Source organism: Barbus barbus, assembly GCF_936440315.1.
Source record: "Barbus barbus genome assembly, chromosome: 41".
NCBI lineage: Eukaryota > Metazoa > Chordata > Actinopteri > Cypriniformes > Cyprinidae > Barbus > Barbus barbus.
In genome coordinates, this window is record NC_136719.1 from 15,738,236 (window position 1) to 15,752,054 (window position 13,819).

The 13,819-nt window shown below is 35.0% G+C and overlaps 1 protein-coding gene across 14 annotated transcripts in view; it reads right to left on the reverse strand.

The window, feature by feature from the left end:
- Nucleotides 1-8,931: 8,931 nt before the first annotated feature.
- The window catches only part of LOC306860410 (basement membrane-specific heparan sulfate proteoglycan core protein-like), a 112,905-nt gene continuing 108,017 nt past the window's right edge, over nt 8,932-13,819 (reverse strand). For 9 of the 14 annotated variants that reach the window (XM_079402101.1, XM_079402104.1, XM_079402103.1 and 6 more), the window contains 5 exons: nt 13,389-13,436; nt 12,322-12,392; nt 12,028-12,111; nt 11,842-11,945; nt 8,938-10,958 (listed from right to left, as the gene is read on the reverse strand). In XM_079402101.1, the coding sequence (XP_079258227.1) occupies nt 10,786-10,958; nt 11,842-11,945; nt 12,028-12,111; nt 12,322-12,392; nt 13,389-13,436 (480 nt within the window). In that variant the 3' untranslated portion in view covers nt 8,938-10,785. Of the gene's footprint in view, nt 10,959-11,841; nt 11,946-12,027; nt 12,112-12,321; nt 12,393-13,388; nt 13,437-13,819 lie in introns of all 14 variants that reach the window. The other 5 variants (XM_079402108.1, XM_079402105.1, XM_079402100.1 and 2 more) reach the window with 3 other exon arrangements.

A 13,819-nucleotide genomic window follows, 5' to 3' on the forward strand; every position in this document is an offset into this window, starting at 1 on the left:
AACTTGCCTAGTGACAATATGTTATTGAATTAATTTAAAGTGTCTTTTTTTGTTAGTAGATGTCATGAATTAGCTAATAACTTTCACACTTATAATGATATGATTTTTGAGGAAATAGCAGCATGGTTGACAATATATATTTAAATGTTAGCCATTCAAAATTAACAAGTAAAATCTGCACAAGTTTGCTGATATGCAGGGATCGCCATAAACCGTTTCCACCAATGTTCTTACAAAGAATTTCACCACACAACATCAAAAGCTGAGACAGGGAAGGATAATGCAAATGTTAATTTTTTATTTTTTTATCTAACATGGCTATCTAAACTTAAATTGAAAATGTAGTTTCACCAAAGCTTAATTTAATGTAATGTTTGCGACCTCATTTGTCCAGTAGCCCCTCACTGCAGAACAAAGATCCAGGGGGCGGGGTTGGATCCAAATCTAGGGGGTGGAGATGGGTAGGTTTAGGTATATGTGAGGTAGGAGGAGTTGGATCTAGATCCAACCACGTCCCCTGGATCTTGTGTTCTGCAGTGAGGACCATCTCCATTTCTGAGGCTTGGGTGAACTACAAACTTGCAGAAGTTTTTTGGACATGTGTACCGGACCTTGTAGTCCAGACAGACCCCTCCACCCTGCTGATCATTCACGCATTCAAAGTCCAGTAGGGCATCAAATCTGCAGAATCAGAGCAGATTGCTGTTAACCATTACAAAATTCATTTGTTTATAATATTTTGTCATACACTTATAAAAAAGGTTTCCAGTCAGCAGTGCAGGACTCCCACTAATGGTTGTGACCACCTCAATATCAATGGGTAGATATGTGACATGATGTGCAGACATATGATGTCTGAACCTCTGTCCAGATCTCACGATCTCCTGGATTATCAGGGTCATCTCTGTCCAACCAAGATGTCCTACAAGCTAATGCAGGGCATAAGTAAACATCATATAACATCAAATATTATGAATATCCCAATAGGGCTTTTAAAACTACAATTTTAACCTCAGGTAGAGAAAAGTTTCACGCTTGTACATTTAGATACTTTTTGCCTGGGGTCATGAGACCCTGCTTTGGAGGGTAATAATTTGGTGTACAGCGCAGAGTGTGAAAAGTTACAGCTAGATTCTTAGCAACAAACACCCAACCTTATTGTAAAGTATTTATTTATTAATTTGCTCACTCACTGTTATAGGTACATTCTAAGATGCAGACACATTTACCATTGTTTGGAGCATAGACATGAATACGTAGATGCCACATAAATGTTTCTATGGGCCGCTATACATAAGCGGTACGCCATATTGGTGCCCTCAAAGCCAGTCCGTGAGCAATTAAAAGGCAAGCTGAACATCTGCAACCGTAGTTATTATTTATATGTATGAATATCTATGTGTGCAATTGACTTCAGCAGATTATTAGGACTTAATTTATCCTTTAAAAGGAGTTCACCCCAAAATAAAAATTGTGTCATTATTTACTTACCGTCAAGTTATTACAAACCTGCATGAATTTCTATTGAGAGGGATGCGTCGCTGGTTATGTTTGTGTCACTTAAATTTTAATCAGTCTGGTCAGGCAAGTAAAAAAAAAAAAAAAAAAAAGAAAGTAGTTCGACCTGTAACGTTATTCTTTTTTTTTTTTTTCCAGGGAGGTCATGATGTTTTTTTTTGTTTTTTATGAAAAATCAAAAAATTTCCTCAATGTCAAATTTTGATCTAAGGAATTTGTTCGATGGATATATATATCATTCATTATTTTAAATTGAAGTTCTTTTACTTTTGGGAAGATTGGAAAAGAGAGGTAGCTTATTCTAATTTCTTTTAAATCCTTGGAGTCAAAATCTTTAAAAATATGGTGACGTGTGAGTGACCTGTAACGTTATTCTACTTCTGCAATTCTCTCTGATGACGCAGTAACTATGCGCGGGTGAAGAAAAATCTTCGGTCTGTCCAATGATTGTAAACGGTCACTGAACAAGATATTGTATTGGGAAGGTGACCAAAAATATTTAAGCCATTGAATCTGAATTTAAGGCATTAAGACTTTAAACACATGAAAAAAAAAAAAAAAATTATATTTACAAAAATGTGAGGGGTGTTCTCACTTCTGTGAGATACTGTATATCCTGAACATTTATATAGTGTCTCAATGTATTTGCTGTCCATCCACAATCACTCAAATGTAACTATTAGGTAAGGACCAACTATGTCATTCCACCTCCAAACAATATTGAAAGAGACTAAACTAAATTCCAATCAATGCCAATTGTTTTTCTGCTTTATTTCTCCATAAAATGTATAATGTTATAATAATGCAGTGCTATAATATTAATGCAGAGTGAGTGAACTTCAGTTTTTGGCCTAGCAATATAGACTGTTTACTTGACTGTAAACTTTATAAATGCATTCACTTTATTTGCTTTGTTTTATTACTTTCTGAAAGCAATGTCCAAGTAATGAAGTGAATTCCAAGCATGAGGTAAACCTACTCAAATGTGACTTAAAACATACAACTTCAGGTTATGTACTTTGAAAGTATACTTCCAATGCATTGTTAAAACGATCATTTTCAGCAGTTTAAAAAAAAAATAAAATGGAACTTTCAGTTCAAAGTATATTTCTATAAAATACTAAATTACATTTTAAAGTGTTAGTTGTATTGTGAAAATATGCAAAAGCGTGATGCTAATACACTTTTAGTAAATGTTTTGTTAGTATATTTGCAATGTACTATTAAAACAGGGAATTTGTGTCATGCGTGTTAGGATATTTATTATGTCTATGGTCTTAACCAGAAACATACCCGAGCTGACAAATTTATGATCTGCTCTCCAGCTGACATTTATGACATCAAACTGGTCAACTCTACAGCCACAATACCAGCTAATTAACAGTGACATCCGATTAGATGGGTTTTTTTGGGCCATCTTCACTTGAAAATACAGGAGTTAAAGGTTGCGTCGCATGCTTGACATATCTATAGGCCAATGTTTCTACTTCTGCCTCGTTCTCAAAGCACATCAAAATAAAATTAACAAAACACCACAATAAGGTTGTTCAACTGTAACCTTGGCGACTAGGCTGCAGAAAAGGGGAGTTATGAAGAAAACCAAGTCGAACGCTTTGATTCCAAAATGACTATACAGGAACATAGGTTACATGACAATGAAAAAGTCATGTCAAAAGAAAAAAAAAAAAAAAAAAAAATCCTCTGGGCATAATGGAACCTGCACCGTAAAAATAGTTTTATTAAGAAAAAAAATAAAAAAAATCTGTTAACCTACCCCGATTTTTAACTTCCACATACTGTTATTTTTCGTCACTTTAAGATTAACTTCAGTCTGAATTCTGTTGGTACAGTAAGCGATCAAGTGTACACAAGTGCAGGGATCATAGGAATAGAGTATTGAATTGTTTAATTCACACCTATGTTCTTACAAAGCACTTAAACATGAACTGAGGCTAGGAAGGACAATGCAAGCACATGTGTGCACTTTGTCTGCCCCCCCCCCCCCCACCCGTAATCCATCACTTAGTTTAACAAAGTACAATAGTTAAATCTTAGGTGTATGTGACTACAAATGAGGAGTTTGAGAGAACATGGCTCTTGCACTAACATGTGTAGCGGACCTTGTAGTCCTGACAGACCCCTCCACCCTGCTGATCATTCACGCATTCAAAGCCCAGTAGTGGATCAAATCTGCAGAATCAGAGCAGATGGCTGTTAATCATTACAGACCTTACAAATTACACAAATAGTTCTTATTGGACAGTTTATAATAAATGAATATAGTTAAATCTTACACTTGAAAATTGGTTCCAGTAGGCAGCACAGGGGTACCACTAATGGTTGCGACCTCAATGGCGACGGGCAGAGGGCAAACCTGTTGTGGGTATGTTACCAGGGTCAACGACAGAGTCTCATAGTCTCCTTGTCCACTGGGATCATCTCGGTCAAACCAGGGTGTTCGGTTTTCTAATAGAGGACAGCCATCTCAGTAAAATTCCTCTTGTTTAAGGTCAATATAAGAGGTCACAATTCTAGTAGAAATCAATCCAGCTAATAAAGAAACCTAGATTTTTACCTGATTTCTAGGTTGAGAGTTTTAAATGATTGCACATGTAACTCACTTGAACACCATTCCTCTGGACAGGTGAAGCGCAGGTCTGGGTCTGTCAGGACTACAAGGTCCGCTACACATGTTAGTGCAAGAGCCATGTTCTCTCAAACTCATTTTTAGTCACATACACCTAAGATTTAACTACTGTATCTTGTTAAGCTAAGTGATGGATTACAGGCAGTTTGTGAAGTTAATTTGATCTTCAGTCAATTTTCTTAAAATATGTGACTAAGAAAAAAAACAATTTGTGGAAATTAAAAATTGGGTTAGGTTAAATAGATGTTTTTATAACATAATAAAATAATTTTTACGGTGACAGTTCCATTCCGCCTAGACATACTAATTAATTCAATGTTGTTGTTCTTCTTTTCATTGTCATGTAACTCGTGTTCCTGTACACTTATATGGGAATCAGAAAGTGTCTGACTTGGTTTTCTTTACAACTCCTCTTTTCTGCAACCTCCTATTTAGCAAGGCTGGATACAGCTGAACAACCTTATCGTGGTGTGGTTTTTTTTTATTATTATTTTATTTTTTATTATGTGCTAATTATTTCTTTATTTTGATGTTCTTGGAGAGAGAAGTACCATTGACATATAGATCATATGTGTCAAGCATGTGATGCAGCCATCTTTAACTCTGTATATTGAGTTTGTGGTTATTGGTTTTAGATTTCTGAAATGTGAAAAAAAAACTTTTTTTCAAGTGAAGAATATGGCAAAAAAATAAAAATAATTGTCTGCAAGGGGTCCCTGGCTCCAAAATGTTGGGAAACCCCAGTGCTAGTGGACAGGCATCCATATACAGCAGAGATCCTGGTGTTGCAGCTGGAACTGTCCTGGTCGTCACAACATCTCTCGGTCTTCACGAAATGCCCTGAAACAATTATTATAAATTATTATAAATATAAATATAGCTTCACAATGCTCATTTTGGACTCTGGGGTGAACATATGATCAGAAAATACTGCCAGACTGATTTTTAGTCTTTAGTGAATCATTTCAAAGCGTGTTTTTAAAAATTATTTTAATTTTATTTTTTTAAATCTTACATTATTTTTAATGTAGTGATAGAATGTATTTGCCAATACTAACACTAACCACTAGGTGTCAGTAGTGTTACACTTACCAACTGTGTAGATTATGAATCAGAATCGTGTTGCTGTTCCCGTCCAGAAAAGTAGAATAAACATCTGTTTGTTATTGGATTAAGAAACATTACAGTGACGTGTTTTAGTGACGAATTTAAACAACTAAAAGGGATCAACAAATTTATCTCAGAATTAACCAGATATGTATAGTTACAAAAAGGAAAATTTGAAAATATATAATCTTTCTTATCCAAATATATAATTGAAATTATAAATTTGAAGTGAAATTTGACAGATGACCGTTACTGTTTGAATTTCCAAGTAACGTTAGCTCCGTCGCGTTGTGAAGGTCGTTCGTTGTTTAGGTCTCTCAATAGATTTTATAAAGTGTCCTCAACGTATAATTAAATAAATTACATAAAGGACCTATCGCGGTGGTTATATCTTCAGTCTTTTGTAATAAACAGAACTAATATCTTCCGTCTTCGCGGTTGCTTGTGCCGTCACGGTTACGTCACTACGTTAACGCCCCTCAAGCGGCGTTAACGTACGTACAATCGTAACGTATAATCGCACGTTTAAATAGATCAATATTTAATTAAATTTAAATCTATTCATCTATTTATTTAATATCTATTATTATATATTCTATAATATAAATGATGATATTTAAAAAAATATGATATACTATAAAATATTAGTTAAATATATTTACACAAATCTATGAACTTTAATCTATTTTATTTTTATTTAATTAATTCTATTTAATTTATAGATCTAATTAAATCACACATAGATGTACACTGCTGTTTCTGGCAATGTCCCAGTGAAAAATACCACTCAAAAAAAAATGGTCACATTAAGGTACTTTAATTAGGCCTATGTTTTTAAACATTTATATTTAAATCATTTCAACACCTAAATGTTATACTTCATTGTGTGGTGCGCGAGAGCATGAGGCGCGGGAGTAAGTTAGTAGAATAATAATTAATTATTGATTACTAATTTGAATCAGTACTTTATAACGAAAATCATATCTTAAAATGAAAAGAAGCAGGCTTTAGCAATCACATCATTTTAAACCGTGAGTACCGGCACTTCTTTTTTTCCACTTCAAGCACTTGTGATAACACAATTTTCTTTTCCTGAATGAAAGAATCATCTGGGGCCTCATGTATAAACGTTGCGTACGCACAAAATGGGCATAGAAATGGGCGTAGGCTACGCTATTTTCCACGCACGTATTTGGATTTATAAAAATGAAACTTGGCGTAAATATATGCGGATGCTCTTGACTGTGCGTGCACACTCTTTATCCTGGAGTGAGAAAAGTAACTCCGTTTTCATTTCAATATAGGCTACACATTTACATTAGCCTAAATATTCCACTCTCATTAATGGAGGAGGAACGCAGGAGTTAAAACAAAATGATATGAAAGACATTTGTAGTGGATGCGCTTGATCACTTTTCCTGTGGCATGCTATGTTTTAATGACACTGAGTGCTATAATAATTCATTTATACTAAACTGCAGATATTGCTTTTATTTTTATTTTTTTAGCAAGAACAATGATCAATGATGCGCGCGCACTAGATGGTGGACACTGCTGAATTGGGTGGTCGAACGGTCCACTGTCCGATTTAAATAGGTCCAATGATGATAACTTACTGTACAACCGAAGCTGCACGGAGGTGTTGATGGCGTGTCAAGGCATATTCACAACATTATTAAAAATACCACTGTATTTGAAGGATACAGCTTGAAAAAAAACCCGGTAAGATTTGCGTTTCCTTTTTAAAACACTGTCAGTGATGCGCCAAATCAGACGATTGTATTTACACTGCAATAAATATAGGCTTATCTGTTTCCACTAAAAATAACTAAAAGATGTTCACCTTTTCAGAAAAACTGCATACATTTAATTTGATTTGAATTGTTTAAAACAATTGAAATAGGCCTACTATTTGGCCAGTAGAAAAGAATGAGGTCAACTATACTCTAAAATAGACTATTTATCTGAGAACTAATTTTTATGGATATTTTGAGATTTATTCTAAAATATTAATGTGGCACAAATGGCATTTAGTCGTATATCATATTTTCTTAATGTCTTGTACCTTTGATGGTGTTTAACATGGTGTCACATGGATGAGAATATGCATTAAAAAATATTTTTTGTCACTCATTTCAGAAAGTGAAACCCATATATTATATAGATTCATTACACAGTGAAATATTTCAAGCCTTTATTTCTTGAAATTTTGATGATTATGGCTTACAGATAATGAAAACCCAAAAATCAGTGTCTCAGAAAATTAGATTACATAAGATCAATAAAAAAAAGGATATTTTAAACAGAAATGTCAGGCTTCTGAAAGTATGTTCATTTCTATGCACTCAATACTTGGTTGGGCCTCCTTTTGCATGAATTACTGCATCAATGTGGCGTTGCATGGAGGCAATCAGCCTGTGGCACTGCTCAGGTGTAATGGAAGCCCAGGTTGCTTTGATAGCGGCCTTCATTGTTCATTCTGCATTGTTGGGTCTGGTGTCTCTATGGGGTTCAGGTCAGGCGAGTTTGCTGGCCAATCAACCACACACCTCACTGATGCTGGAATTTGTGGAGCCCCGACCAAGTATTGAGTGCATAAATGAACATACTTTAAAGAACTTGAACTTTTCTGTTTTGCAAATCATTTTTTTGATTGATCTTAGGAGATATTATTTTGAGATACTGATTTTTGACTTTCATGAGCTGTAAGCTCTAATCATCAAAGTTAAAACAAAAAAACTTTTGAAGTGTTTTACTTTACATGTAATTAATCTAAAATATATGAATGTTTCACAAGTTACAAGAAAAAATGAACTTTTTCACCATATTCTAATTTTCTGAGATGCACCTGTAAATCTGAAAACTTTTGTGCGTACGCAAAATCTGCGTACGTACACTTTTAGGAGAGTTTTATACACGAGGCCCCAGGAGTGAATGATTTGATGAATCACTCATAAACAGTTACTCATTTTGTTCCTGAATGTGCTCAAACTCTTCAGTTAGAGTGAACGTTCAATGACTCTCTCATAAAGGCCATCAACCGCTACAATCAGGAACCCACGTTCAGGGGGGACAAAACAGACTGAGCAGATATGCTACATAGACTGGCATACACGAACAAGCAGAAGACACGGGTCAGGTGTATCAATGCTTCTGTCTCTGACCTAGTTACCACTGAGGGAGAATCAGTCGAGGATGTGAACGTTTTCATGTGTCTTGGTATCGTCATTAGCTCTCATAACAGAGCAAAAGCAAGAGGAGCTTTTAGCAGACTCAGAAGCATCTGGAAGTCTAAACAGCCAAGCTTGATATTCAAAACTTGTAAATAATACAAACAAAGTATGTTTTACTTGAGTTTGTTTCTTTATCAAAAAAGAATTCAGCATAACACCGGAAAACTAACTTGATGCTCCAGCATAATATATAAAGTTTATAGTTGAGTCAGAAGGATTTGTGTGGTGTGAGTGTTTCATTTAATGTATTACAACTAGGGTTGCAAAAAGGTGGAAAATTCCCAGTAAATTTCAGAAACATTCCAGTATTTTTGGAAAGTTTCCGGAAATTTATCAAAAATTTTCCACCCCTTTACAACCCTAATTACAACATCAGTAAGAACAATGAACCTCGATAAATAACGTCAGAGAGATGTTTACATTAGAATCTTTCCAAAAAAAAAAAAAAAAAAACTCCTACAGCCATCAGGGTTGAAACACAGATCAAGTGGTGCAGTGGGTGTACGACACATTACAAATTAGCAAAAGAAAAACCACCAGCTTGTGTGATCATGCTTTAAAGCCATTTCAGGCTCGGAAATCAGTGATGACAAAAGACAGAATCAAATAATAATAATAAAAGTAAAGGAACTTTAATTAAGCAGTAATGCGCCTTTTTTAAAAGAAAATTAACAGACAAGCCTCAGACATATTAAACGGTGAAAAAGACACAAGGGGGCCAAAGTGACCTTTGACCCCTGTCTGGCCCATGTGTGCGAGCATGTTCATTAGAGCTCCAAGTCACAGCACTAATAAAAGAGAGGTTTCACTAAGCAGTATTTTCACTGTAGACCTTCTATTCTGTCTGTTCTCACATTCATTTCTCTATGCAATGAGAACAACCAGAAAGAATCACTGTGTACATTCTGATTGCGATAATAAACCTAAATGGTTTGCTGTAGATGAGTCAGTTCTCCATTAACCCTCTGGAGGACCTTGAAGATGACACGCATTTCCTCTTTTGTTCAATGTACACTGTAAGACTCCTATAGAATATGAATGTAATGGAAAAAGACACCTCAATACATATCAATGATGCAAAATAATATGTTAGTGTGTTCGTTAACAGCAAAACTGTGAGAAATACTGTAGATAAGACTAAAAATAAAGACTTTCTAAACATTTAAAACTGCCGAAGTGTGATTTTATGTAACATTTGTCATCCACTATGAGAATTAATTATTTTAATTCTGTTATTAAACAAAAACACAATATAAATGTAAAAATATTTCACAATTTAGAGATAACATCCTCTTTTAATCTAAAATGAACTTCAGTCTCAATACTTTGGCTTGAGGGATTGTGATCAGTAAACAGTGTTTTATTTTATTGTAAAGCTGTGGCTTTTATTTCTTACAACCCATTCAGAGAAGCAAAAATGACAAGAAACTGAAACTATGATTATGTGCTTGTTTTGTTGCCTTTGTCATGTCTGAATTTAGCACCATGTTTTTTTATACTACCAGACACAACAATGTTTCCAAGCATGGAAGGCATGTCATTTCAAATATATGCAGTCGACACCGTATATATATGATCTCCCAATTTGTATGTTTTAGCAACAATCTTCACCTGAGATGCGTCTTGATGTCTTCTGTGCTGTGACCCCACAGAGACCTGTTCCTTATGGCACTCAAACAGAGTAAAAGAAGGCAGCGGAGTCTTAAAGTATTAACACAGCTCGGGCACTAAACCTCAGACACGCATTATTAGAGCCTAGAATCACTGCTAGGAAAACAAATGAGCGGGTTATTTGTTAGCTTGCATTTCCCTCCCACAAATATATATAGATTAATATGCTTATAAATTAAAATTCAGTGCTGTAAAAACATCTCCGATTCCATAGGATCTGACCCACCGTAGAAGGCTCATCACGTTTATTTTTAAACCTTTTTTGTCATCTTTTTCTCATGGCTAAAAAGCTACTGTTCGGAGTATGTAAACTGAGCTTCTGTGTTAATAAGTCCTTCATTGAGCATAAAACACTGAAAAATTGAAGACTTGTTAATATCATACATTTTTCTTTCTTGTTTTTTTGGTTTAACGCAGCGCAGAGCAAAGAATCCTTTCTTGTGTGTTTTTTTCGGTTGCGGTGAGGCACCAAGAAACACGCATCAGTGTGTGTCTCTTAAAGTGTGACTGTAGTTTGTCCTGTAAGCGTCTGAGAAATACAGGTTTCTCAGTGTGAATGTGGATGAGGGGTCTTTTTCTGTAGTCTCTGCTAGTGTTTTAGTACTGTGTCTATGTTAAGCAGCGCTCCACGTTGATGCCCTCCTCTGCGTGGACCTGCAGGTCGATAGGTCGCGCTAGCTGTTCTCCGGGTCGAGCGTTCATCAGAGAGAGATTCTTCACGCAGCCTGTGATACCTGATGAGTACTTCCCACCGGTCAATGCTTTCATGTCTGGAGCTCCACCTACAGTTCAGATACAAACAACCTTATGTCAGAATCAAATGATTATGATTTTCATTTTACAAGAAAAAGCCATTTCTGTGTGTCATCTGTAGGGGCATCCAAACTATGTTTTTCATGTAGATGGTTGTGTGAATAAATCAGGTGAGAGAAACTGTGTGCTAAGTTTGGTCTTATCTATTTAAATACCATATTTTTGACAACATTTTTATTATTTCATGTTAGGATATGTTTAAGAAAAAAGCTGATTTATGACTGAACATGACTCTTTTTACCTTTTATATCAGAATTTTAAATTCATTTTAGTAATAAATGCTAATGTCCACTTTAAAATATAATTTTATAATAATTTCCCCATGTTTTTATGCACCAAACTGGACAAGAAAAAAAAAAGCAAACCACTGTTCAAAAGTTTGGGGTATGTAAAATATTAAAATGTTTTCAAAAGAATTCTCTTATGTTTACAGCTCTTCAGTGTCACATGATCATTCAGAAATCATTCAAATATTCTGATTTGCTGCTTAAACATTTCTTAGTATCAATTTTCAAAACAGTCATGCTGCTTAATATTTTTGTGGAAACTGTAATAAACTTTTTTCAGGATTCTTTGATAAATAGGACAGAAGAATCTAATTTATTTGAAATAGAAATAATTAGAAATGTCTTTTTTGTCTCTTTTGATCAATTTAATGCATTCTTTCTGAATAAAAGCATTAATCCCGTTTAAAAAAAGAAAAATCTTACCGACCCAAACTTGACAAACAGTAGTGTTTTATTTAAAATTTTATTTTTTTATATCATTTAAAAACAAAAAAACATGGATGTTAAGAGTGACAACAATCTGATCAGTACAAGTAAACAAATACCACTGTAATATTATACTTACCCAGGTATATGTTGCCCCTGGTGTTCACCATGATGCTTTTGCCTTGTGATTGTCCATGTTGGACAGATCCTCCATCGATCTGGAGGTAGCCCTGCCTACCCGTTCTGTTCAACACACAGAAAGAACACTCACTAATATCTTTCTGTCATGCGTTCTATAATAGTTTGGAGAGGTAAGGAGCGTTACCGGACTGCAGTGATCATGTGCCACTGTCCATCATTGACAGGCTCTCTGGAGAGAATTTGAGCCTCGCCACTGCCCAGCTGGTAACTATCAGAGGAACAAGAGCACATTATGACCGGCTACTAAAGACTGATCTAGATCGGTAAGAAACTGAAACATACTGGCTGCAGTAGAGAACCCTAGTAACAAAAGTCACGAGACCTTGTGGATATTTCAAACATAAGGTTATTATTCTGTCATCACATTAGCCATATACCCATGTGGTTTGTTAGTAAGAAAATGTGTTCAATTACTCACCTAAACACAAGATGTCCATTTTGTAAACCAAGACTTATGAAGTCCTTCCCCTTTCCTTGACCGCCCAGTTCCTGGAAAGCATTTTCAGTGAAATAATAAAGTCAGTGTCTGAGTCATCGAGAGGGAATATGGATGCAAACCACAGGCTTCTGGAGCCAAACATTTAAACAGTAGTGTATATTGATTAAAATGTTTATAAGAATAACATTTCTCTTATGTATAATATTAGCTATTACATGACCAAAAGGTACAGTTTAAACAGTCCAGAAAAATCTAAACAAAACTGTAAGACAAGCACCCTACTAGTTGGTTTTAAACACATCAAATGTATGCCAATCTGCTGAATCTCAATCCACTGCAGGAGACGTTTCATTATTAACTCACAAAATATGTTTTTGATTAACATATAGCTGTTTGGTTTAAGGTCAACAATTTCGGAAGGTAAAAAAAAAAAAAAAAAAAAAACTTTGTTGTGCTCACCTTCAGAAATTGTCACCTGTACAGCAAAACTAAACAAAAAACTATTTTTACCCTATTTGTGAAAAGTGCAAATGTATGTGATAAACTGTTGCAGACACAGGTGTGTTGATTGAACAGGTGGAAAAGCAGGTGATAAATATGCAAGCATAAGGCTAATTATTATGTCATAAATCAGTGGTTCCAACCCTGTTCCTGGAGCTTGTGAAACTGCTCAATGACATGAAACAGAATTTTGCTTGGAATTTACTCCAGGAACAGGGTTGGGAACCAGTGTCATGAAAAAGAGCAACTTTTAAATCACACTAACACATGCAAACAATAAATGCAGTGAAATTTCATTTGTTTACTCGCTTTTCATGTATGACTGTGTATAACTTGAGCAACTGTGCTGGCAGTTAGTGTACTGTAAGTGATGTAAAGAAAAAGCATTTGCTAAATCAAAGGTAAATTTAAGTGTTCTTTTCTGAATGTTTATCTGTGCAAGTGTTGTAAAGTTCAAAGCTCCTTTGTATATATTCAGAGATAATGACACGTCCATGCTAATGCAGGCATATTTGTTTGTCTGACTGCTTGTGAAGAGGGAATACCTTAATACTAGCATGCTTCTTGCGGAGGCTTAGAGCGCCTGCAGGCTCCTGAGGAGGATGAAGGTGAGTTAGCCAGGCAAACATGCAATGCAGCCATTAAAATGTGCTTTAGAGGTGAGGGACAAAAGCATATTGCAAAACAGCTCCAAGCAAACTCATTTTACTCAGTTTAGTGAAATGAGGCTAAATATGAAATGTAAAACACACTGTGCATACAGTATCAGAATGTGAGTGTATGCAGGGTCCAAAATGAACAATTAAGAAACGGTACCTTAAATTGCAACTATTTTAATGTACATAATTTTTATATAGAATTAAAAAAAATAAAAAATTCTAAAACAGAATTTTTAAAAAGCTGGTACATGGAAAATTTCAACTTAAAATGATAATTATTTTAGTTTATGAAAACTGAATTAAAGTTAACAGTAACT